Source organism: Necator americanus, chromosome IV (assembly GCF_031761385.1).
Source record: "Necator americanus strain Aroian chromosome IV, whole genome shotgun sequence".
NCBI classification, from domain to species: domain Eukaryota; kingdom Metazoa; phylum Nematoda; class Chromadorea; order Rhabditida; family Ancylostomatidae; genus Necator; species Necator americanus.
Window position 1 is genome coordinate 30,437,840 of NC_087374.1, and position 27,810 is coordinate 30,465,649.

The 27,810-nt window shown below is 39.8% G+C and overlaps 1 protein-coding gene across 1 annotated transcript; it reads right to left on the minus strand.

Moving 5' to 3' along the window:
- Positions 1–11: 11 nt before the first annotated feature.
- On the minus strand, positions 12–27,411 carry RB195_003254 (uncharacterized protein; the record flags this gene model as incomplete). The annotated part of the gene is made up of 15 exons (XM_064200832.1): positions 12–105; positions 1,423–1,499; positions 1,558–1,623; positions 1,696–1,855; positions 4,414–4,539; positions 4,603–4,682; positions 4,740–4,784; positions 7,324–7,407; positions 7,562–7,637; positions 8,491–8,618; positions 19,005–19,051; positions 22,201–22,318; positions 23,970–24,023; positions 24,117–24,202; positions 27,135–27,411. 15 exons carry the CDS (start codon positions 27,409–27,411, stop codon positions 12–14), a joined length of 1,518 nt encoding a protein of 505 aa, XP_064056713.1.
- Between the last annotated feature and the right edge of the window lie 399 nt (positions 27,412–27,810).

The following is a 27,810-nucleotide window of genomic DNA, read 5'->3' on the forward strand; positions in this document are numbered from 1 at the left end:
ACATTAAAATTTTAAAGGCAACACCAGCTTCGTTTTTTACTTGATGGTTCCATTTCCAGCTTAAGAGCGTCCTGTAGATGTTGTTCCTCTCGCTTTTGCAGACGCCTTAAATTGAAATAACATACTGTGGCGTGTCATATGCCAGTTTATGGGATAAAGGATAAAGTCACTGACGTTTCAATCCGCTTGGGATGCGCCAACGCATTTAACTGCAATTCGTAATCGTTGAGGTTTTGGAACGCGTATTCTCCTATACAATGACTAGCGGGGGCCAGTCGATGACCAAATTAGTGTACTTATTCTACCATACAGGTCTGGTACCATTTTTATCTACTCCAGGGAAATAGACGGCTCGGTTTGCACTAGGGCGGTTTCGAACCATCGGCGGTGTGGCTACCACGGACTGTAACTGACTGCGCCACACCTGCCCCAGTCTATGTGATAGTGAGAAGAAATAGGAAATGTGGCAAATAGAGCGAACAATGTCAAATCTTGAATCCAGACATGTTGTAGACAACCACATAAAGTTTTCAGGTTATCTAAAGCAGTCTAGTTCATATTTTTTGAAGCCAGAGAGAAAGGGCTTTAACGCAATTGAAATTCCCATTTTGAACACAATTGCTCTGAATCTTCCCAATACAAGAGTGAGGATTCAGCAAAAAGAGTTAATTGAGCACATTTTTCAGCCAACAATGATGATTTTTCACATCAACACTGAGGATGGAGTTGAATTTGAATTCAATTTCAATTCAAAAAGTTTCTAGTCATTGTTATGCGAAAAACTGCAAGCTTTTGGGCGTGGGTGACACCTTACCAGTCTAGTCTGCAGTAGGTCGGTTCAAGTACCCAAGTTTAGTGTTCTCTTGATTTCTGAGTGTCCGTGGGAATTCAATTCGGACGGATGGACAATTTTGCGCAATGGTGGAATAGTGGATCTCATTGTTCCGTGAAAAAGCCTGTTACACTTTATTTTTTCTGATTTATGAATAAAAAGTGTTCACTTATGAGAAAAGACCAGATGCCGTTGTTCTGGAAAGGGGTCTTCCTATGGTTAGATTAGCCTCAATGAGTGCATTCATTCAAGTACCCTTTTCTTCTCGGCATGCAACAATTTTACAAGGATCAGGATCTGATACCGCAGTCCTTAGCGATGTTATCGATCCCAAACAAAAATAACAAGATTACCACCGTATGAACCTCCATCAAGACACTCGACTTTTTATTTTGTTGTACACCCCTCGGGTGATCCTACAACTATGGAACACACTCTTTTTTTTTTCTCCAGGACCAGATTTATATCTTGATACGCTAATAACTTCCTAAGAAGAACAAAAGAAAAAGAAGAAAGAAGGGACATAGATATGTAAGCAAAGGCGTAAAGATGAAAAAGATGGAAGACGGTAATGTTACATTTACGCTTACTCTGCTATAGTCTTCATACAATGATCGATTCCATATCCCGTATAGGCACTGGTTTCGTAGAAAGGCATACCAAACTCCTAGATATAGCAACTTTTTGCGCAGAATAACGCAAAACAAAAAAAACGGCTTTTCCACCTCAGCAAGTTTCTTTCCCGCTCTGTAAACACTGTTACGAGTCGAGTCGCTACCGAACAAATCAACCTTAAACAAAGATACAGCTTACGTCTGTAAAACAAGCGGAGAATATAAATAAAGAAAAATGTTGCAAATAACCTTATTCCCCACTAACGCCATCACTGTGGTCTCATCAACGCCAGCTCGCACGGATTCGATCCAGTTTCGGACATTAAGAAAGCTTTGCTCAGAGGTCACGTCAAACAGTAACAACACTCCATCAGCTTTTCGAAAATACTGCTTAGTGATTGATCGGAACCTAAAGAAAAGAGACCTATTGAAATGTTAAATGAAGTAGAGTTCTTCAGAGTCCTTGCAAAAGCAGCTAAGAACGATTTTGTCCTTAGGTTGCATAAAATCTGTGGTCTTGAAAGGAAAAGATTAGAAAATAAAAGTGTCCTTTTAACCCGCAGCAATAGTTTTCGACTCTCTTCCATCTTTTTTCGAGTGTTCCGAAGGGAAGAGCGGTTACGAAGATTGAGAATGCTAACCTATTTCAGTTGAAATGTGGCCGTACTTTTGAAATAAATAAAATAATATTTTGATTCGTAAACGGTACAACAAACAGTTTTTAACAGCAAAATATTCAAATTATTCGGTCAAAAAAAAGTGTTAGATGTTATTTATTCGCGTTATTAGATGATTAAGTAAACTGTCAACGGACAAAACGGCGAATTTTCGACGCCCTCTGCTTTTTCCATGTAGTCAAAACGATAAGGATATCGAAGCTATTCACTAGATGGGACATGAGGCATCGAAAATTTAAAAAAAAATACAAAAAAGAAACAATAACAGTAAAAAAGTAGCAAAAGACATAGAAAGTTTATTGAACGATGAGAGAAGTAAGTTAAAAAGAGCGGAGAACAATGAAAAGAAAAAACTACGAAAGATAGAGGAACAGAAAAATTTGCTGCACGAACGATAGGAGGAAATAATCGCAAACGGGAGGGACCAGAGCAACAGCAGAGAGTATATTATAAGTTAACTTATAGTCACCAATTATTCCTCAACCCACTTTAATAGACTGGTTTAAAAAAAGAACTTTTTAAACGGAGTTAAAAAATATAGAGAAAAACTTACTCTTTTTAGTGAAGAACAAGTTGATTTATTTAATTCCTACTGCTGTACATTAGAGTTATGTACAGCAGTGCAGTGCAGTGCCGGTGAACTTGAAGACATTTTTGAATTATCTTTAGTTGGCGAGGAACTTCCTGGCAAAAAGTTCTCGATTGTGGTTTAAGAAATGTTTTTTGGTCGATTACTTAAAGGAAATACTACCCGATATCGAAGAAACCCAGGGGAAGAGGAAGAGAAAATTGTGTTTTTCTAGTGAATGGCAGGAGTGCTATGACATATTTGTGTGGACTCTTTTACCATAAGCATGAATAGTAACGTTTTCCGGTGAACTTCGTCGAGTCCACTCAAAGCACAGCACTTCTGTGATGGTCTGGCAAAGATGCGATAAGTTGTGGTGTGGTGTAGCGGTTAGAGGTTCCGCTTCCCCACGATCGATCGGAGGTTCGAATCCGTCCTAGTGCTCACCAAGGCTCTCATCCCTCCGGGATCGATAAATTGGTACCAGACTTGTCTGAGAGGAAAAAAAAAACTGACTTGACACATCGACTAGCCACCGCAAGTCATTGTGTAGGCCAGTTACACGCTCGTATACCTCAAACGATTCTGAATTGAAGTGAACGTGGGGGTGCATCCCAAGCGGATTGATTAACGTCAGAAACTTTATCGTTTATTTATTTTCCGCCCAGCTCTTTCGGCAGCACCAAATTTTCCGAACTATTTAGTATATCCAGATTATTCCTCGCTCTACGCTTTAATGACATTTGATAACAATCTACTTTGCTCCTAAAAAATAAGTAACAAGTCTGAACTCATAAAACGATTATGGCAACATTTTTTAGACTGTCTAGACAAATACTGTCTACACAATGACTTGCGGTGGCTAGCCGATGTGTCAAGTCAGTTTTTTTCCTCTCAGACAAATCTGGTACCAATTTATCGACCCCGGAGGGATGAGAGTCTTGGTGAGCACTAGGACGGAATCGAAAATCAGATCGAACGTGCTGAAAGTGGAAACTCTAACTCACTTTCAAAGAAGTGGAAACTCTAACTCACTTTCAAAGATGGTGTAAACATTATACAGTTGCTGAAATGGTAACTACCAATTGACGTATGTAGCTTGAAGCGAAATTTTTATCCTATCGGTATCACATTGTTTTGTTATATTATTTATTTATTTAATTAATTATTTCTGATCGCATTATTCTACGTCAATCCAGTTTAGAACAGAAAAAAGATAACTTTGCTCGTTATTTCAAAAAATACTGATCTATTCGTGCGAGTGTATGATCAAGCATCGCTAATTATCTCTAAATGTAATAAAATCTAAAAGAACATCATAGTCTGAGTCCCGTCCTTTAAAACATGCCAATCGATAACATGCTGAGCATCGGTTGTCACTTCTGCCTGCCAAATACTGTAGCAGCTAACGGGGAAAAAATACGACAGATACCATACAGTAAGATGCGGATGCTTTCAATCGGATGAGTACGGTACGCGTTTGATTTGGAGACGACAAATGCAGAAGAAAGTGTGAAGAAGAAAGAAAAGAATGAGAGCGGTTTACGGGAAATATGCCTCGCTCGAGCTGAACATACGTTAAACCCTATTTGAAAAAGTATAAATAAATATGTAAATTTAAAAAAATGTACATACAACTGTGCCTGACTCGCAAACGGAAAATAATTTTTTCAAGAAAATCATTTTAACATTCACTAAGCGGAATTTTATGTACCTACATACCTTTCCTGCCCGGCAGTGTCCCAAAGCTGAAGGGCAACAACTCGGCTACCAACTTTAATAGTCTTAACCGTAAAATCGACACCAATTGTCGCATTGAACAGTGGTTTGAATCGATTATAACAAAATCTAGAAAGAATAGACAAACAAACCACGTCATAAATAATCATATATACCCACTTGTTTACATACCGATGAAGAAAACACGTTTTTCCAACAGCCGAATCGCCGACGAAGACAACTTTGAAAATTCGGTCCGGAGTGGTTATATCCTGAACACCGCCTTTTTAAAACGTTTCACACAGTAGATAGAGGTTAAAATTACAGACCACTGCATTTTTTCGGTCTTCTTCTTTTTCTGCTTCGCTTAGTTCCTGAAAACGAGGAAAACTATATATTCGTGTGTATTATACGTTGACGTTGATGTGAAGGGTTCTACCGCAATAATTGAAGCATAGAAGCATCGCTGCGCAAAATTTTTACATTTCCACAGAAATTTGTTCGAGCATGTTCCAGAGAAATTTTTGAATAAAAAATGCCATTGTGGCTGTGCTATGCGCCCTCTCCCCCCTTCATTTAGAGAAAAAAAAACAAAACAAGAGAGAAGAACGACAATAGATATGCGATGTATGTATGTATGCTATATGCATACAGTATTTATAAAGGCGTAGATCGCACGCGTAACAGAAAGTATAAAAGCAACTGATACAAAAAATGCAATGCCGTTTAATTTGCAAATGTAATTCCGTTTAATTTAAAGTATATAAATTTATAATTATATTTTATTATTTTATTTCTTTCATGATTTTATTTAAAGTGTCATATATTTGATTTAGCAAAAGTATATAAATATTTCAATTCTTGTATTGTTTGCATTGCTTCAGATATCTCTTTTAGATCTTTTTCTCATGTTCTATAGTTTCCAAACAAATTTCTTCATTTTAAATATAGATTAGGGGCAAGTGTAGCGCAATCGGCAAAAGCTCCTTTGTGGTTCACACGGTCGACGCGGTTTGAAACCACCCCAATGCCAACCAAGCCTTTTATCTCTCCGAGGTCGATAAATTGGTGCCAAACTTGTCTGGAAGGATAAAAACACTGACTTAATCACCGGCTGGCGCCCGCATGTCATTCTAGAGTCCAACACGCGATCCGGAATCACAACGATTACGAACTGCAACAGAACGCGTTTTTTTATTCTATGGGGATATTATATATATAATTATATAGGAATAGGATATTATATATATTATTGTATTTTTATCCTAAATATAGGTAAAAAGTTAGAGTTTGCAATAAATGTGCAAGAGCTAATTATCAATGCCATTATGCTGCTTATCGAGGTGCTGCTAAAAGTATTTGTCAACGTTTCAAGAAAAAAAAGCTAACGTGAAGATTCCCAGAAGTTTCCGAAAGAGTTTGTCTCAAAAGTTTCAGAAAAGTTTATAGCTATTCTCACATTTAACCAGCCGATATTCAAAAAGAACTCGATAAATTTTAAAAGATTCCCGTGGAAGAACAGAATAATCTAAACAGCATTTGCAGAACCACAAAAAAACACTTGCAGCAGGATTCATTCACAGCAAAAATTTGATCCGTGCAATTGAATTTATAGTTTTGATTGGAAATCGAGCATAAGTTTGTGCATGAATTCTCTTCTTATCATCCACAAGTTAAAGGCATCACCCCACGAATCTGAGGTGGTACGGAGTTCAGGTGGAGAGTTTCTATACGGGATAGTAGATTATGGAGAAGGGGTGATTCTGCCCATTTCTTCCCAATTGCAGTAAGAAAACAGCCCGGAAGATACGGCTTCGGCGTTCCATTGACTGCCTTCTAAGGGGATGAAGGATTATCATCCACGGTGACACCCAAGTTGAGCACCACTAGCTATTCTCAGGCCTTCTTAGGCGATTTCTCCACTCTGTCGATGTTGCGATGGATATCACAGACTTTTGACTCCAGCACACTTCACATTGAATTTCCAAGAAATTCAAGTCAGGACAACATGGCGAATGCTGATTAAAGGAGATGAAATCTGGGCAGCTTTGGTAATACCAATGCTTAATGAGGCGACATTTCTGAGATAGTTCTCCGCCTTTTTGCAACCTCCATTGATGGGTTTTAATGTGAGATTGTATCCAGGAAACCACTGATACCTCAAAAACCCTCATTTCAGACATTTCGCAGACAGAACAGTCTGGGTTTCCGTGAATTCTCTCATGGGCTTCCTTGATAGCTCTTGAAGAGTACACTGATCGATGTCTACCCCATCCAGAACAGCGGTCCTCGTTTCCCAAGTTTTTGTGACGTTGAACGGTTCTGTATACAAGCAGTCGCGTTAACCCCAAACGTTGCTGAATTTAGCGTGCCGGGATGCACTGGATATGAAGTTCAATGAAGGAACGACGACAACTTGACGGCTCAGTCATGCTAAAAACTACCGGATAGTTTGTGAAACTAGATTGTATGCAAGACAAAAAAAAATTATCCAGAGTATGATAAATAACACGTTTGCGTTTTGCGTATAATTACGTTTGTATGTATGAATGTATGGATGTATGCACATATGTCCGTAAGTATGTGTGTATAAATGTAAGGATCTTAAGGTAAATAAAGGACTGATTATGAATAATTAAGTGACTGGAAATATTCTTGAGTCAGAACCCGTACAAATTAACAAAAACACTGAAAATCTCCGGATGAGAAAGGAAGATGTGAGATAAGCCATGAAGGGAAGAGAGAATGTTCAGAAAAAAAAATAAGTTGATGGATGAGAGAATCGGAAGTCATAAACTACAAGAAGAAATAAAAAGACAAACGAGTTGATTAGCGGAACACTCGATGAGAAATGAAATCCAAGAAAAACCTCCTTGAGAACGAGAGACATTAAGGATGACGATCGAAACTCACTTCTGCAAGCGATTGCGGTGAGTTTATTCGAGGAACAGGGGAGACGCCGTAGATGTCCGGCTCCATAGGTCGGTATTGGGGCCGCTGAAAATGAATATATCCTGTGTTAATCAAGTATTGGAGTATTGTTCCCCTATTTATGACTAAATAAATTCAAATACTTGTAACTAAATTTCTGATATTTCCATAGATTTTTAAAATCTCAAATTTCCAAGTATCAGCCAATCAATAGACGTACCTTGATTCGCACTGGGTGCTCGTAAATAGTGGATAAATCCTGCTTCGGTTTATTATCCTGTTCAGCAAGTTGTTGTCTGAAAAAAATCTGGCTAATGAAAGAGCGAACGCTGTGAAATGTTTGGGAGCATCTATAGGCAAAGATCAGTTGGATACCTCTTAAGGGGTGTTTCTGACCAATATTTCGCTAACGAAGAATCCTCTAATCCAGTGGAACAAAAGCATAAATTTTGTGCGTTGATCAGTACACACAGTTAGGTTCTTAGTTTCAGTATGAAAGGCGAGTGCGAAGTAAAAAAAAGTCTATGCACACACTTTTAACGGTCCTCTCATCATTAAAAGATGAAAGATGCGAGGAAATCGTACATATTATTGTTAAAGCGAGGGTATCACGAAATGGACAATCTTGAGAGGCTGTGTGAGCAAATATAGAACTCAAGGTGTGGATGACATGACCCCGCTAAATTCCCGATAATTGTCCCGAAAACTGAATGGGAACGGCGTTTATCCCTACGGGATACGTCACAGTCCCCTCAGTGGATTATTCGTTGGACCACCGTTGCACGAAGGTGTTAAGTTTTTGCGCCCCACATAGGAACAAACTCCATTTCCTACTTCCGATATGCTGCTTCCATCATGCAAAAAAGCAAAAGTTATCGAAAATGCTCGTTCCTTCTAACCTTCCATTTCAAATTTGAATTTTCTAAAATTCAAATTATACCTTGAAAAAAAAACAAGACAGCCCGTAAATTTGAGAAAATAAATTTTGTAAAAAGAAAAAATGAATAATGAACAAAACCACTTCTATTGTACAATTTCTTTGTGCATTTTTGAGCTAGAAAAAAAATCATGGATTATTTCTCAACATAATACGTTCATATCTGTCTCAGGTTACAGCTACTCCAAGTAGAAAAAGTAACAGAAGCTAACCGCAGAGCCTCTGTGTAGGGATCATAGTAAGGCGGAGTTGGTTCGACCGACTCAAGTTCATTGGCCAAACTCAAACCACTTGGATTCAGCACTGATGTCATTGAGATTTCGGGAAGAGGGACATCTGCCTGTAAAATAAGATCACGAAAAGGTGAAAAGACTGAAGTGTTATTTAAAACCTTAAGAAGTGTATGACAATAGTTGAAGAAGAAATAAATTTTCCGGAACCTTAAAGAAATAGGAATTAGGAAATAGGGAAAAAAAGAAAAAGAAATAAGAATTTGAAAATTTCTTGAAAAGTACAAAAACTAAAGATTCGATAAATCGGCATGAATGTGAAACTTTTTAACGAAAATGGAAGGATGCCGTATTTCTTGACACGCACTTCACACCGATGAAACTTGTAGAAATGGAGGATCCTATGCGGTGAAAGGTTGCAAGGTGAAAGTTTTGAACGGATCTCTGCAGGTATGTAATGGCCAATAGAATTCCTTCACTCTGAGATTGTCCGCCTATCCAGGTTTAAGGCAAAACACTCATCTAGCAGAATGTGAATGTTATTAAAAAGCTGCTTTTTTTTTTGCTTTGCAGTTTCCGTCTTTGACGCAACATTTCCCATAAATGAACTCCGCAAACAGTAGGTCAGTAATGCCTCATTTCAGGAAATCGAAAAGAGAGAAGTATGACTTATCATGATGCTACTAGTAATTGATTTTCTCAAAGAATATTCGGAGTCCAACATTATGATCGAAACGTTTGGTGATCTGAAATATTATTTATAATGGATGCGACGACAGAAAACATAGGACAGGAATTTGATTCTGGTAGCATAGGAAACCGAAAAGTAAATAAAGGATGATTTTACTCAAGTTTTCTTTTAGCTTTTTACATCTCAATAAACTCTGTCTTTGTTGCTCAAGAAAGAAAAGAACATGTTCGTTGATATTAGAGATGACACGGTTTGTCCATTATAGTTTTTTTTATCAAACAATGCTGAAACGAAGACCACATGCTTTTGAGTGCAATAAAGTGTTGGTCGATTTATTACAGGTCAGTAGAACAGGTGATGTTTCAATACGACAAATTTCACTGCATCAAAACTTCTTTCTTCCGGAAAAAATCAATGGAAGTTTAATCCAGACAGATTTATGCCTGATGGAAGGATGACTATGCAGTGAATGACCATTGATAAAAGAACAATATCAAATTCTACCGCAACAAATCAGCGAGTTATCAATCCACATTGTAAACCGGAAAGTAAAAAATGAGCCACAGCCCCGAAAAAAAGAGGTTTTATGATTTACACTCGTCCGAACTCAATCTCAATGTTCCTCCATCTGTAGCCGTAGCCATGTGGTTTCGAGGATGAGTACCAGGGCAGAGTCTATTCGAATTGATTGTCTTGATATTCGAATTTTTCACCAGACGGGTTGCTCAAGAAATATTTTTATTTATCCTATCGCATACCAGAGTGGTTAAGTGGTCTTTCCTTGTGGGACACGGATAGCATCAAACTTTTCTTTGGAAGATTTTGTGAAGAAGTCAGACCATAGGGGCGATAGCTTTCTGTAGTGCGCTTAATAACGTGTGGAACCCAGTCGCTCAGGCCTCTGGTCCAACAGCTGTACATGCCAGTTAAGTACATCACTTGTCTGGATCTTATTTTGCTCTCCCTGAAAAATGCAGCGGTGTCTCCATTTTTCGATTGCTGACGTAGGATAGAACATCGAATTCCGTCTCTCACTTGGGTTAAGCGGAATACTTCCAGTATCAGTCTCTCGCTTGAACGTTCAATGCCATCACCTCGTTTTTCTCCCGCTGTCAAAGCTCCTAGGCTTCTATAGCAAAGGGATAAAGCAAGTACGGAGCTGATGAAGAGGTGAGCAGGGACCCGGGTGTTCCATGTCTCTCTCGCTACATCCCCGATACTCTTATAAGCTCTCCAAGCCGCTCGTTTCCTTCTGCTCAGCTTGGGGGTCAGGTGGTTCTTCATTTTCATTTCCCGACCCAAATGAACGTAGCTGACGCATTGGGAATTCTTCAGTCTGATGAGCGTAAATGGAGCAACCAAGATCCATCCGTCTCCCATTCCGTTTCCCCCATTTGGTCCTTGCAGCAGAAAACTCGTGCTCTCCTAGTTTCGTCGAATTTGTCCAACATTAGTGCTAAGTATTATTAAAACAACGTCATCAGCAAAGGACAGATGGTGTAGCCGCCAACCGTTCCGGATTTCGCTTTGCCTTCTCGAGATTGGCCGTAAACATTTCAGGTGAGATTTTATCACTCTCCCAGATCCCTTTCTTCACATCAACCATGATATTCTTGTAGATTATGAAACTTCGATATGAAATTATCTCTGTGTACTGGGTATGGGCGCCTCGGTGGTAAGCTTGCTTACATCATCACGCCGCACCCATCCAAACTGATTTGAGTGTCTTCTTTAAAGGCATCACCCCACGAATCTGAGGTGGTGCAGATTTCAGGTGGAGTAATCGTATACGGGATGGGAGACTACGGAGAGGGAGGTGATTCCGTCCATTTCTTGCTAATTGCCGTAAAAAACGGCCCGGAAGATGAGGCGCCGCACAAGACTGGCGCGCTCCAACCGAACCTCTTGTACAAAATAGTGCGCCAAAACGAATGAAGGCGTATCTTCCGGGCCGTTTTTTACGGCAATTAGGAAGAAATGGACGAATCACTCCCCTCTCCGTAGTCTCCCATCCTGTATACGAATACTCCACCTGAAGTCCGCACTACCTCAGATTCGCGGGGTGATGCTTAAGTCGTCCTTTAAGTCCTTTAAGTCGATGAAGAAGAAGAGTGGAAGACATAACATCAATTGGTACTCGATCCTCAATGAGTTTCGAAACAGGATGAATGTATTGGATCGTGCTGAATCTTTCTGACCCTCGCTTGGGTGTCCTTCTTCTAACACTTTTTCAATGAATGTGGATTCCTATTCTTGTACGGTCTTGCTGGTCTTCCACTGGTTAGAATCTTACAGTCCAACAAGTAAATTGTAAAGACCCTTCCTACGAGGTTGATGGAAACTGGTGGAAGATTCTTCAGGTGCAAAGATCTTATCCTGTAAAGATCGGATGCCGTATGGTTTCGACATGATGGCATGTCTTAGAATAGGAATGGCACCTCTGTAATGAGGTGTCCGTCTTCGCTCAGGTGGTGACGATGCACGTGGACATGGCTGTCGCAATAAAGATCGTGGATGGTTTTCTTTATTTCCCTCCTTAATGCAATCGTTGCTCCATTTGGGTTCCAGAGAGCAGTCGCCTTCGTCTTGCGAATGGCGAATTCTCGACGAGCATGACGAATTCTTTCAAGCCTCTGCAGCTTTATCCAACTGCTGCTTTTAATGACTTCTTTTATCGCCTCTCTGATAAATCTAACTAGGTCGGACGTTAGTTTTTGTTTGCCTACGGCTCGTGCCTCGGCTGCACTACGCTGGCGTATTAGCTTGAGAGTTTCTAGAGACAGATGTCTCTTGATGGTTCTGAAACACTTAGCCTGTCTCGTGCAGGTATTTAAAGAGCTGATCGTATCTTTTGTCCACCTTTCCAATTGCGGTATCTTCCCAAAAGTGAAGCAAAGAGATCTCAGTTAGGGATACTTTTGAGACCGCGCTTCCTGAGCTTCTCTCCTACGTCGTACTTAATCTTCCTGGCTTCCATCATCAAATCTTAAATGGTAGCGTTCGATGCAAGCGTATGTGCATTGTAAGTAGGGATCGTCGTCCTACTCCTTTTCCGTTTTGGTAGCCTAGATGACTCCTGCAGGCCCTTCGTTCCTAACGCCACTATACGGCATTCCTCCGAACTCAGGAGACTCTTCTTTGTTACTGTGTCGTGCATATAATTTTCAAACCGATGCGCAGTTTGAAGAATCTCAGTCCCATAGATTTGAGGGTGAAGTCCTGAATGGAGAAATGGGACTAATTTGTTGGATGCGAAACCATCCATTGGACACTTCTCAATCATTTGATTGCAGGCTTTTGACCGGACCGACGTGCGGAGTCTTAGGGTACTATGATCCAATTCTACTATTCTAAACACAGGGAGTGCATTTCCTAAAAGAATTCGCGTCACAGAGAACGTGACAGAGGTCGCTTTGGTCCGCGATTAGCCCAGTAATAATGAATTAATCGACTTAATAATTTCCATATAGCATCACACAATAAAAATTTGTTGAAGCTAATGCGTAATCAGGAACCAACGGATCTGCAATGAAAGTATTCGTCAAAATTAACGAGGGAGAGAGATCACGCGAGCTGCTGAATTCCTTTTTCATCTGCTGCAAGCATTGTTTAGGGAGTGGAGAGTAATCAAATGAGAAAAGCTAATCAACACGCGCATTTCGTTTTTCCTACTGAGGGATATTTCTTTAGATGGAATCAATCAAAATGTCATATTAAATAAGGCGTAAGCACTAGTTGGTGCTAGCACTTGTGCGACCACATAAAGATAACCAAAGCTAAAAAAGAAGTATTCAAACTTTGAGAAAAAGAGGAGCGATAACTACGGGAGTGCCACTTACATAGAATTTCCTTCAATGTCTTTGGGAAATCCTTAAAAGCATCGAAACAAGGAGCGCTGTGAGTAAGGCGCATAGAATGTGACGGATACTGTTGGAACGGCTGGACGTGGAGCGGAGATCCTTTCCATACGCTTCATCAGCTCGGTAAACATTTGCTGTTGTGCCTTGGTTTGATCTTCCAAGATGGTATGCAGAGTTTCGGCATCCATTTTGGAGTCGCTGTTCAGTGCAAGGTGCGTTCAGAACGGTAGTAGCAGTAGATCGACCGGGCTCAGTGCCTGGGTTGAGTGGGTGTCTACTCAGCAGTTTGGCCAAGGAAAAAGCCGGACTGTTTTGGGACCTGACCAGCATTGCGGCAGGGCTTGGAGCTGGGGCTGGAGCAATTGTAGCAGAGCCCGTCGTCTTCAGCTGTCCGCTTCGTAGTCCGCTGATCGCCAGTTGTTGTAAATGTTGTTACAGCCGAAGACTAGTAGCCTTATTAAAGGCGAAAAAGGAGAAGAGAATGTCAACATAAAAACAACAGGGTGGCGACAGAAGAATACAACGTATCCAGTTCGGGGTTGCACAATGCGAATAACACGGTGAAAATCCCATTCTATAACATTTTCTCAACTAACTCTCGAGATAACGAATAGAAAACTGGAGGAAAGTAAAAACAATTCCAATAGCAAACGTTCTTCTTTATGAAATACATTGAATAAAAGTTTTTGTAAACTATGAGCTGTAGATGTTTTTTTTGCCTAGTAACTCCATCGAATTTGCTTTTTTGAGCGATGTTTTGAAAACTCATCATTGTTGGATGAGAGAGGTGCTCTTCAAGCTCTTTATTGCTAAGTGCAAAATCTCCTGTTGTCAGGGATCGATCGCTGACAGTTTCAATAAATGCACTTCTACATCAAGTTCATCAGCACATAAATCATCATCACCACCCGCTGAAACATTTTTGGAGGGATCGCTGGTAATTTCAGCAGTGCACATTATGGCTAAGTAATAGATGTCCTTAACAAATGCCGCATAAATGTGCGATCGATAGGGATTAAATTACTGCTAATGATCAATAATGATAACTACTGCTTTTGCCCTCCTGGTAGCTTCTGACGATCTCGTTTGTCATCTATTCTAAGAAAAATTTGCAATTTTCGCTCCTTTCTGACTGCGCATCTTCAATATTTCGAACTGTGTATAACGGAGGAGTGCTGATGCAATGTCCAAGCAATGAAAGAAATGAAAATCGTCCCCTACAGCCTCTTAGTACTCAATAAAAAGTCACCTCTAGTTGATTCTATCTGTTTTATATACAATAATAATACAAAAATTCCACATGCTAAGATTCGATAATTGCGACAGCAAGTTAATTTTCTGAAAGGATCAAAATTTTCAGGTATCAACTTGTATTTAAAGCATTTTTTTCCACTTTATTACCTTCACAACTTTTCTCACGTTAGTTATAATGCATTATATTCAATTAAGTATTCGATGGCTTGTTCTCACACTGAGAGGGTTGACTGTGAATACCGAATACCGATTACTCAATTTTGTTGATTCCTTCTCTCACACTCAATATTTTAGAATTTCTTGGTGAATTTTTCTGAACATCCCAGTTTAAGGCAAGCCTCTCAGACGTTGTTCAGAATGAATTGTTTAATTTTTGCTTTTTTTTTCTTGTCTTCGACCATTTGCATTTATCGGAATCTTAACCTCCTTAGCCATCACTATTTTTTCAAGTTATTCCCGGACCAAAGGTATAAAATTATTCCAGCAAAATCTTTTCGAAAAACACTCCACGCCATCTATTTTCCTAACATTTAGTACCCTTTAGTAATTGTTTATTCAGTATCGACAATCTCACTCGTGATTTCTTCTTTGCACGCTTCATCTTCCCTTCCTCTTCCTACCCCCCTTACGAATCTTTCCTGCTCGCACACTCCTTTAACGATCCCCTGTTGAGAGATTCTCAACGGATGCTTGACCCTGTTTTTATGTCGGTTATTGCTTCTTCGTGTCAATAAAAAGATAATAAAACTCGAACTGTTGAGAGGCTTCAAAGAGGATCGTTAAGATTTTGCATTGCTGTGGGATCCATTAGTTGCTCCTACTGTCAGTTTTACATTTTTACGTTTACGTTTTACGTAAGCGATAGCCTTCATTTTTAGAACAAAGACAGATTGCTGAGCAGCTTTTGAGCAATTTTGGCTCTTGAAAAACCATATTCGCTTATACTTTTATGGAGAAAAAAGTCTCGTGTACACTAAACATTTGTATTATTTACAGATTATAAAGAGAGAAATTGACTATTATATTTATAAAGAAACCTAAACTTCTCAAAAAGAAGAAAGGAATGCAAAAAAAATTGCTGACAGATAACAGTTAAAATATAAATGGAACAAAGTTGGCTCGAGATTTTACTTTGTAGTCATACGGAATTTGAAAAGTGGGAAGTGTAACGTTGCTGTAAAAATCGGAGAAAATTTCTAGTTAACAGAAATTCTTACTAATTCCTAGAATTTCTTACTAAATGGATACACTGCTAATATTACGAAAATAAAAGTAAAGCCCAAATCTTAACAAAATCCAGCAATCACTACATATTGGGGTGGGGAAGGGCACTCGGTTTCAATTCTTTCATTCGTGTGAGGTTTCTGAACGCGCATCTAGCCTTACAGACTTGCTGGGGCGAGCCAATGTGTCAAGACAGTGTTCTTAACCTCTCACAAGTCTGGTACCAATTTATCGACTACATTGGTATAAAAGGAATGGTTGACACCAGCGCGTATTCGAACCATCGATCGTGCAGTCACAGCTTGACCTCTGACCGTCATCCGCTACAAGAGATGACTTAGCATGTTCATACAATATCCATACGCTTCAGATACGATGAGTCACTTTACGTGTTGATTTTCGGGAGAAAACCCAAACCCTAAACTGAGGGTTTTCTTCAAGGGGATTAGACGTTAAATTATGTGATACACAGGCATTTACAAAACGGTGGGTTTTCTAGAAGTAATCCATTCTTCGAAACAGAGGCGTACAGTCAACTAAACACAGCAAGCGAAACCACGATTATGTGAAATACATGAGCTTTTATATCCTACATAGTATTACGCAAAAATTCATGCTTGTCCTGAGAATTCAAAAATTCGGAGGTATTCTATTGTTCGACCTCACTGTTCACAAATCTTTCAAACCTATCTTCTTCTGTGGTTTAACACTCAAAAACAATTGATTATGAACCAGTGACGCAAAAAAAAACTTTGTAAAACTTCCACATTTATTTGAATTGTCTGGAATTTATGCCATTCATTAAAATGAACAAAACCACAGCAGAGTTAGAAGGCTACAGAACTTACATATTCATTTTTTTGGATCATCGTCTTCTCCAATTTGGTCTTACAATAGCGTAAGTTCAACAAGAATAGGTACGCATATCACGGAACCTCGATGATTCTTCTACGTTCGCGATCGAAAGCAGAACAAACCCACTGTCATTCAGCTATGCAGAAACGTTGACGTGAAACAAAGGCGCGAGTGCCAACGCAACGACGGATTTCATTTGATCCTTTGCAAATATTTTCGTGGGATTCCTCCGTTAATGGACTGACTGCCAATTAACTTTCAATTAACTTATTGAGCAGTGACGTTTTGACGTAATAGTACAGCAGAATTCGCTACTGAAATAGCACCCCATAAAAGATAACTTTTCTAATTGTTGTACGAATAAGAGATAAATGATAAACTCTTAGCGTTCTTTGATTTCTTTGAAATACACCAGTGCATTCGACTTCATTTCAAAATCATAACGGTTTATCGTAGGGGTTACAAAAGTGTATTTGGCATCAAAAAATGACTTCCCCGAGAAAAACGATATTTCAAATTAGAATGGAGAAGAAAAGCACTGCAGTACACTAAAAAAAAAAGCACTCTAACACAAAAGTAAATCAAACGGATTTCACTGAACTGCAATTGGTCTGGAAGTGATATCACTACCAATCCCTCTGGTACTCATTTATCTTCAGCCGTTAATTTATAGAAGTTGGTCGCCATAAACTAATTGTTGAGAGAGCTGTTGAGCCAAGACGAAATTCAGTCGAAAGAATCAAGAAAGAATGAATGAAGGATCGAAATGCTGCGAATTAAAGGCGTCACCCACGAATCTGAGGAGGAACGGATTTCAGGTGGAGTATTCGTATACGTGATCGTAAATTGTGGAGAGAAGGGTGATTCCGTCCATTTCTTCCTAATTGCCGTAAAAAACGGTCCGGAATAAACGGCCTTGAGCATTCCGGCGCGCTGTTTTCTGCAACGAGTTTGATTGGAGCGCGCCAGTCGTATGCACACGCCACATCTTCCAGGCCGTTTTTTACGCCAATTACCAAGAAGTGGACGGAATTACCCACCTCTCCATAATCTACGATCTCGTAAACGAATACTCCACCTGAAATCCGTACCACCTCAGATTCGTGGGGTGATGCCTTTAAAGTTGACGGTGTTATGGTGGGAAAAAGCAAGAAACTACTGCACCTTCTGATTTGTGCCATTGTTAAAATACGATGTAATTTGAACAAAATCCTCGGACAGCCTACAAGTGGTATCCTTTTTTGAGAGATTACTGATGTTAACATCCTGCTTAATATTCAAAAACAACATAAAGGAAGCACACGAATTTTTAGAGAGCAGCGTTTCAAATTCAGGACGTTAATGTCAGTATCTCACTGTTAATACTAGAAAAAGAAGAAAAAAAGAGAAAAAGTTCGAAACAGTCGGAGTAGCTGATAAAGATGGCGAAAAATATAAAAAAATGGCTACTACTGTGCTTTCGGAACAATGCGTCAATTATTCTTATGACCAAAAATTAGACATACATGGGTGTTGTGTGGGTCGAAAAAGCCGAAAAAAATAGTAGCACTTCTTTCAGATAACTCAAAGAAATCGGATAAACGGATTCATCTTTAGGTTGAGCCACAGAATAACTTAAATAGTGGGCCACACATACTTTATTTTTATTTTCTTAGCATTAGCAGAATATCGATTTCGTAAGAAACTTAATTTCTGTTAACTAGAAATGTTCTCCGATCTTCTCTCCATCCACTTTTTGCTGCAGCGTCACACTTCCCACCTTCTAACATCCGTACGATTACAAGGTAGAATCTCAGGCCAATTTTATTGCATCTATATTTCGACAGTTAACTGACAGCAATTTTTTTGCATTCCTCTCTCCTGTTTCAAGAAGTTCTGTATATACAAATACTTAGTCTACACCCAACCTTCTCTGTTAAAATGTAAGCAAATATGGTTTTTCAAGAGCCAGAATTACTCTGTAATGTGTCTTCTTTCTCAAAACGAAAACTCTTACTTATGCAAATACAACGGACGTCAGGAGCAACTAATGCATCCCATGGCAATGCAGAATCAGGGTCAAAGGTCCGTTGAAAAGGGTCAAACGTCCGTTGAAAATCTCTCAACAGGGGGTCATTTGGGAGGTCGGAAGAGGAAAGAAAAATGAAGCGAGCAAAAAGGAAACGACCAGGGAGGAATTCGATGATGATACTGAGGTGCATGCTCAGGAATGCAAGATGTGAGAAAAAAAGATGGTGGGAAGTGCTTTTTTAAAAAGATTTTGCTGAAATAATTTCATATCTTTTGGTTCGGGACTAGTTTGGGAAAATACTAAACAAGTGAAGGGCATTAAGGGTTGGGTAGATGCAAAGGGTCATGTGTACGAAGACAAGAAAAAAAAAGCATAATTTAATTTTTGCAATCTGTTCTGAAGTAATCAAATAAAGGATTAGCTATTTTTGCTGCATATTTTCAGAAAAAAAGGACTTCTTTCATTTAGAAAAATGAGCTGAGAGGTAATTCTGGAAATTTTGAAACAAAGACCGTTAGCGGCATAAAACTGTTCAAAAGAAAGAATAATAAAATAATAAATAAGTAATAAGAGCGCAGTAAGTATTTGGGGAAAATCTTACCACAACAGCCGATTCGTAGTTGTTGTTTTGACAGCTAACCAAATCTCCTGAAAAATGCAATATTAACATCCTATTATTACCAATAAATTCAATACTTTTGTGATTTAGACATCAACTCGGTGATAAAAAAAATTAGCAGAATTAAGGGGAACAAATGGACAAGAAATGAGGGATAATAGAGTAAATAAGTGAATAGCTTTGGAGATTGGCCGAAATATAAGCGTTCTGAATCCGGGTAACACATTTCGTTGGAGGAAATTCCGCATTTTCTGAGAGAAAAAACGAATTGATTTATCTATTCTGGGATGTGCACGCTTCTACTGCCAAAAAAAGAACTCAGTGCTGAAAATAGGTTTTAAATTAGAGCTAATAACGTTCGTTATCTATTTGTGCACCATCTGTGTTTTTGAACAAGAAGGATAAAGGGAAGAGTGCTCAAAAAGGGTGTATATCTTCCGAACAGACCAAGTCTACAAGAGTCCTTGTTACCCCCTTTTAAAATAGTAAAGTATACCTATTTTTATATAAAGGACAAGACTCTCCATTCATCACTCTACCGTTTGAGCTTGCAATAACGTTCAGCGCATTTTCTTCCCATCTGCGATGTGCCCAGGTTTCTGCAGTGGCGGACAAAGCAGGAAGTACCGTCGTATTAAAGAGGTGAGCGGGAGGCGGATGTTCCTGGTGTTCATCATTACTTCGTCTCTTATAAGCTCCACGAGCCGTTCGTTTCCTTCTGTTTATCTTGATGGCAAGGTCGTTCTTCATGTTTACATCTCGACCAAGATATACATAGCTTGTGCATCATTCGGACACGTTCATTCTATTAAGTGGGGCACTTGCGATCCATCCGCCCTTCACAAACATAGTTTTAATCAGATCCACCTGAGGGCTGGTCCTACCACGCATTTTGTTAAGGTCGGCTAACAATCGCCTGGTTGATGTTCCATGTTATCAGAATGACATCTTTAACGGAAAGCGGATGATGTAGCTTCCCGCAGCCAGCTTTTACTCTCATCACAGCCCATTCCAACTTTCAATTTGCGTCCTCGAGAGTGGTATTGAATATCTCGGTTGAGATTGTATTATTCTGTCGGACCTCTCTTTTTACATCGAGGATGAGGTTCTTGTGAATGGAGAAGAAACGGTTATGCAGTTAGTGTACAACTTTCGAAGCCTTCGTGTATGTAGCAGGAAAACCTGAGATTTTCATAAGCGTTGCCGTCTTAGCTCAGTCAAAACTCTTCTTTAGGTCGATGAGAATGAGACACAGCGGAATCTTGTCCTTTTGAGATATTTTGATACGATTCGAAACTGTGAGTATGTGATCAGCGATTATATATATGATATATACAACTCTTCACCGACATGTCTTCGGAAAGGAGAACCTCTAGGATGACCTGTACAATTTGAAGACTTTGACACCTCAGACTGACTTCCTTCAACGTTTCTTTCCGACTACCTTCAAAAATTTCTAGGCCTATCAAAATCAGTAACAAAAAAAAATACCACATCTATGAAATGTGCAGTGCAGATTAAGATTAAGAGTAGACTGCATCAAATGTGTTCAAGCGGCAAAACTCGGCGCTCTAATTCTTGTACTTCTTCGCAAGTGTTACCTATTCCCTCTAGCCTTTTCCAGTCAAAGGTGCATTGTGTTCATTTAGTTGAACACACTCACACATTCACCATACAGCATCTTTGCAAGAATGTTGAGCAAACTCAGGAGAAGGCCTTCTTAAGGGCATCACCCCACGGGGTGGTACGGGTTTCACGGTAATGCTCATTGAAGGTCGTAGATTGTGGCGAGGAGGGTGATTCCGCTCATCTCTCTCTGTATCACTGTATACGGACGACCCCTGGACGCCGGTTCTTACGACGGCTTCTGTTCCAGCCATTGCGACCCACCTCCGCCTCTGATTCGACAACGAATCGCAGATGGGAGGGCGCAAGGGTGGCGCGCTGCAACAGAAGCTGTCGTAAGAAGCAGCGTTCCAGGGTCGCCCGTATGCATTGATACAGGGAGAGATGAACGGAATCACTCTCTTCGCCACAATCTATCCATCCCGTTCCCCTCCTGAAACCCGTACCATCCCAGATTCGTGGGGTGATGCTTTCAACTTTAACAGCTACTCCAACCCGCTGTTACCACTGAAGTTCTAATAATAGTAACAGTGGAAAGTTATAGAAAAGCATTTTAATAAAGAAAGCTGAATTAATGAAAAAGTGCTGATGAATTAGATAGCAGAGAAGTCATCTCATCTCTGTACTAACGAGGAATGAGCGTTATCCAGTACGTGCAGCATTAGATTTAATGAAAAATACGAACATCAAAACAAAGCCATAAGAAAAGGGATGTGGCGATAACTCTATTTAATGGGTACTCTGTGAGAGTCATTAATTTCGGCAAATAGGTTAAATAGATTACATAGAGTGCAACGAAACGTTCCAATTCCACGAATCTGGAATGGATAGAAAAATGATGTATGAAAGAAGATGAATTTTACAAAGTTCTGATTCAGTACACTCTGAAAGTTATTTGCTGCTATTAAAAAGGTTCAAGGAAATTTCAAGACAGCTTCCTGTTTCCTATAAAGCTTTCCACTTGTAGCTCTAATATATGAGTAGAATTGGAACGCTTCTATGTTTGTTCAAGAAAAAAAGTAGCATTCTTATTAATCCTAGATGCACGATCTTCATCAGAATCGTGTATCCGGGACTGAATGTTGTTATTTACGTAGACACGGTGTCTCCGGCTATACTGAAGATGGACTCAGCTATGTTCAAGGAAAAAACATTTCAGTGAAAGTACGGATGACGTGCATCAGACAGTACCAGCTGATTACATCGAGTAACCATCTTCATAGCGTATCTACTGAGAATCTTACGGGACTAGTGAAATTCGTTTTCTTTCCATTGACCTGACACCATCACCGTTTTGTGCGGTCTTCTCTCACCCACTGAAAATTCTCAGTAGATACGGTATGAAGATAGTTACTCCTGCCGATATGGGCAAAAATACGATTACAACACAATTTGGAATGAACAACACAATTAATTGCAACACAAGATTCCTATTAAATTTTTTATGATTTGAAATATTATTCTTATATTTTCATCGGATGCAGGCTAATATTATCAGTTCTCTCACGGAAAAAACACATTCGTAGCATAAATAGGTTGAACGAAAACTCACGAATTATCTGTGTAAACTGTTCCCTATCTATTTGCTTCTCTTTGTTTTCCTCCATTTTCTTCTGAATTTCTTGGATATCGTTTTGTGAAACGAATTCCGTAAGGGATTTCAGATCATTCTGAAAAAAAAAAACAACGAATGGAGGGGCTAAATTGAGAATCCAGCAAGAAAAACTGGCAAATGCTCCAAAAAATAACGTTAGAACACAGCCAGAGCAACAGCTGTCATAAATCTTATAGAACTTCTTTTTTTTACTATTGATCATATGAATTAGTCGCATGTTTGATTAAAATCAATGAATCAGAGAAGTATTTTAGTAACTACGAGAATTTTAGGACACTTTTCCGTTCCATAAGAGTTCCTGGATATTCATATTACAAATGATATTTATAAGATAGTTCAGCATACGGTTTTACTTTACATGGTTTTACATGTCGAAGACATAATGCTTCCGCAAATAGCCTACCCTTCGTTTTAGTTTAATGCTATAAACAAAAACAGGTATATTAAGGAATAAAATAACGACAAAATTAAGGGTGTTTGTGTGAAAAATTTGGTCATTAAACGAGAGCATTTGTTCTATACTATCGAGTCATACACTACTAATGCGGTCTTTTCAACCACACATTGTTTTTGTCGCAGATAAATAAATTTTGGGAAAAGGATCTTGAAAATCTGCGGAAAAATGGAAGAAGAACGTGGAAAATGAATGAGGTGAGAAAGTGAGTTAAAATCTTGAGTACAAAGAAATACTACCTTAGCAAACGCTCCTTCTCTTATTTGATTTGGATAGATAATAATATTTTTTTCCTAAGCTTTAAATATCAAACTTTATTGAATCGAAATAAATAATTCTAGCATATTATATGCATGAAAATCACTGAAAGCTATTAGGAAAACATATAAATATTGTTTTAGAATAGAACATATGTAAATGCAAAGTTAAAAGCAAACAGATCAGTCCAAAACAATTAATTTGCGGTGATTGTTCAGACGATAATTCTTTCTGACGTCTAGATTGTTAGATTGATGATCCAATCAGGAGGGTTTATTAAAGGCATCACCCCACGAATCTGAGGTGGTGCAGATTTGAGGTGGAGTATTCGTATACAGGATGGGAGACTACGGAGAGGGGGGTGATTCCGTCCATTTCTTCCAAATTGAGGTAAAAAACGGCCCGGAAGACACGGCTTCATTCGTCTTGGCGCACCATTTTCTACAAGAGGTTCGATTGGAGCGCGCCAGTCTTGTGCGGAGCCGTATCTTCCGGGCCGTTTTTTACGGCAATTGGCAAGAAATGGACGGAATCACCTCCCTCTCCGTAGTCTCCCATCTCGTATACGAGTACTCCACCTGAAATCTGCACCACCTCAGATTCGTGGGGTGATGCCTTTAATGACGTTTCTTGAAAAACATGCAAAAACGATGTGAAATGTTGCAAACTATTCAAAAAGGTGAAAATCTGTTCCATATCGCAATCAGTTATCGCTCATCGAAAACAGCGCTACCTTTACGGTAAAAACGAATTCGTAGGAAAAACCAGCGTTGTGAGCGGTGATGAGCGCATGTATGTATGAAATATTTTGATTTTTCCGAAACGTGCAAACATTCCTACATTTGTGTATTTGCAGAACATGCGGAATGATGAATAGCCATGAAAAAGGGAATGGTTCCAATAGAGTTTTGGAGAATAATTTGGAGAATAGAATAATGTTGAATTTTGTTTAGAAAAAGAAAAAGGACTGTGAAAAACAATTGACTTGACTCACTTTCATTATATAGCCTTTCTCGTCCTTGTCGCAAAGCTCAAACAATTTTCTCGCCTGTAATTATAGGTTGTACGGAATTAATTGTCAATACAATACAATGAATCTTTAAAATCTTCAAAAATAGTAAGAGCGATATCAATCTCTCACCTGTTCTCCGACGATGGACTCATCGGAAGAAGAATCGAGTATGATCTCGTGATCTTCCATACAACTGAACACCTTTTTTGGAGAACCTAAAACGCGGAAACAAGAAATGGAAAGTCTAAATTGGGACGGAAAATACATTTGGCTTTCAAGCGACCTTTTCCATCTCAATTCTCTTTCATAAAGTTTGATGCGAGAAAAAAAAAACCAAGAGTGGCATCACTGAAAATGTAAAAATGTGTACAATAACAAGCAGGAAGCCGTGAAACGGTGTTGGTATTGATTGTGTCCACTTTTCGTTCAGACTTTCAATACGCCTAACCAAAACGAACATTAGATGTAAACTGTAACTCAAAATCTAGTAGGTCTAGTAGTCTGATAAGTAAAGATTCTTTTTTACGTAATTTGGAAATTTTGCAGAGATCAACGTATGGACGAGATAAATAGTTTCAGATTCAAAAGAGAATCTATAACTTTGCAACCAGAATCGGCCTTTGAAGCGTTTTTTTTTCCTCTTAGAAGACATATTTTGTGGAAGGGATGTCGGAAACGAATCCTGGCGAATGTTATGGCCTAACTCGGCTTACCCGCATCTTCGCCAAGGTGAGTTGTCTTTAAGTAACATATTTGAGCCCATCCCATTCTCTAGCTAAAGAGAATGGGATGGGCTCAAATATGTTACTTACATAGAATCCATCCATGTGTCGCTATATCATAATCCGCAAAACTTTACGTCTCGACTGAACGGCCTGCTAACGTAGAGTGTCCTCACATCTTCCGACATCTCCTCTCTCCAGAACTTTCTTTTACGATCAGGAGGCCTTTTCCAATTAGGATTTGAAAGCATCTTCAGGACAACCTGGACAAGACAATCAGATGATCTCCTCATATTGTGACCAAAGAAGCGGAGGCAGCTTTCTGTGACTAATTCAGAAGTTCGGACAAGATGTTGATGCCTTCCTCGTGTCATCCGCCGGCACATCACATCCATTCCCAAGTAAACCTTCGTTATGGGATACCATTAACCAGAAGTAGCTTAACAGTTGTCTAAACAGCTTTCTCTCCATGCAGTCACGCTGGGGATGGGGGTCGACCACAAGCACTTAGTAAGTTAGTTAGTCGAATGCCAAATTAGCATTAGTACATCTTTGGCGAATATCTCTCGTAGTTGCCATCCTTTTTCAGCATACAGCCCAAGGAACAAAACTCATCCACGAGTTCAATAGGTTGTCCGTCTACCCTGATTTCTGTTGAGGATTTCAAGGAAACCCACACGTACTTGCTTTTATCAGGACAGAGTCACAGTCCTGTGCTAATTTACAAGGTTTACTGCATGCTATAACTTTGTATTGCTAGAAGCAAATATTTCTACATCGTCGGCGTATTCCAGATCCACCAAAGGAGGTGCAGACTGTGCTAATGACATCGGAGGGACACTGCGCCTTACACGAAGTTGAATAGAAAAGGTCCCACCACGATCACCGTGCCTCTCTCCAGTTTCCACTCGTTCAAACTGCAGCAACTCTTCTTCCAAACATGTAGATATTAGGCGTACGAACTTTCACGGAACTCCAACGGCGCAAAGCGCGTTGAGAAGAAGCCTCGATGAGGAGAATCAAAAGCGGTTTAGAAGTCTAAAAAAGGTAACTGCGGAAGACTCAAATATCGTTGTTGCACTTCGGACGCTCTACTCACAATAAGCACCTGCTCAATCGTCGATCGAACAGGCCGAAACCTGGTTTCCTCTTCGCGGTTAGTTTTTTCTTGAGATTTTTCATTGGCCGACTCAGGAGGATCCGCTCAGAAATCTCCTTTATCACAATCTTATACGTAGCAGTGATAAAGGACAAAGGATAAAGTGTCTGCCGTTAATCAATCTGCTTAGGATGCGTCACCACGTTCACTTTAGTTCAAAATCGTTTGAAGTTTACGACAAGTAACTGGCTAGCCAATAAGTCATGCCGGTGTTTTTTTTTCGTCCAGAAAGTCTGGTACCAATTTATCGATCCTTAATGGATGAAAAGCTTGGTTAGCACTGCGGCGGCTTCGAATCTCCGATCAATAGTGCAGAAGCAATAGTGCAGTGAACCTCTTACTGCACTACACCCGCCCCAAAGGCATTTCAGCATTTCTGCGCTAATTCCGTCGTCTCCATCAGATTTTTTTGATCTTCTGGATACCGAGCAGAGCCTCCGCTTAGTCGGTGGTTCCTTCTCAATCAGAGTGTAGATACCGTTAGACGTGCTCAAGTTTAGGGCTAGGCGGTGCTTGCTGGCTCAGCAAATTCTCAAAATGTTCCCTTGGTTGCCTCCCGACAGCAGCTTTCCTGGCAGCGTTGAGAACGCTCGAACACCTCTTTATCTTGCCATTGTACTGCTTTAGCAGAATATAAGCTTATTCTGGGTTCCTGCCCTCCAGCGCCTTTTCAAACTCCTTCACTCTTGACATCCATTCGTTGTTAAGATCACGTTTCTGCTGACAGCTCTCAAACATCTCAGACGCTTCTTCTTGCTGAAGCCAGCCGTAGTGCGCCCTATACACACTGAATTGTACGTGGATCTTTTCTCTGCAGATGCAGAGGCGAACTTCTCAGTGTTATTACCGGTAGCGTTTTCTTTGCAGCGCTTTGAATACATTTGTTGAAAACGTCAGCGTCATCCACCCTCAGTACTCCAAAATTGATCGATATTCTTCGAAGAATCTTCTTTCTCTATTCATATACTTTCAAATCTACCAAGTCGATCTTCGGTTGTTGTTGAACTCCACGATTTCTTTTCTGGAACCGTACAATCAAGCTACGAACTGAGGTGTGGTCGAAATTGAATGGGACATCTTAGACAGCACCAGATTTTCGGACAAAGGGATCTGTATCTTTCGCGTTCGCAGCATTTCTAGCGTCAGCTTGATTGTCCCTTGCCAATGGCGCCGATGATTCCACTTGAACGTGGATGCAATGATAAGGTTCCTCTGCTACCAAAGGTCTACCAGACGACTTCCGTTATACGTATGTTTGGACAGTACTTTTTTTGCCAAGCACATCGTATTTTTGTTCAAGTCTCATCTTTGCGTTCTTATGAATTTCTACGATTACTGCCTTCTGACTGGGTACCTTGGATATCAACGTGTTGAGTTCATCGCACAAGGCGTCCTTCTTGTGGTCCTCAGCGGTTTCCGTATGTTTATCACGGGTGCATGAGAACTTGTGATCAACAGTTTGAGTACTCTGCGATCTCGCAATCGTACGAAAGCGCATCTTGACGACGTTGTTCCAAACATCCTCACCAGCTGTTATGGTCATTGCTTACAGCTATTGCGCAGCCTCCTACTTTCATCAGGTTCGCCACAGTAGACGGTAAAATTGTTGATACTGATGATGGGGAATCCTTGATGGGTGTTTCTGCAACACAGCAAATGGTAAAACAGATATCGCTGTATTCCAGACAGAGTGGCTTGTTGGGGTTCACTTGACAGCGATCGAGAGTTCATTGTTTTAAGACAAATATTTGTTGTCAAAGACTCCAAGCTCCTATCAGAGATTCGTCCTGGAAGGGTATGGGATCTGGCATGGTACTGGACGACAGCACTTTTCCCAATATAAGGGAACCCCCGTAAAAGTGTGCAGGTTATGTAGCTCGTACGCTCTCAAGGCGTATACTCAGGCGCCTTATTGTGGTTAGTGAAAGCAAGCCCGTTACGT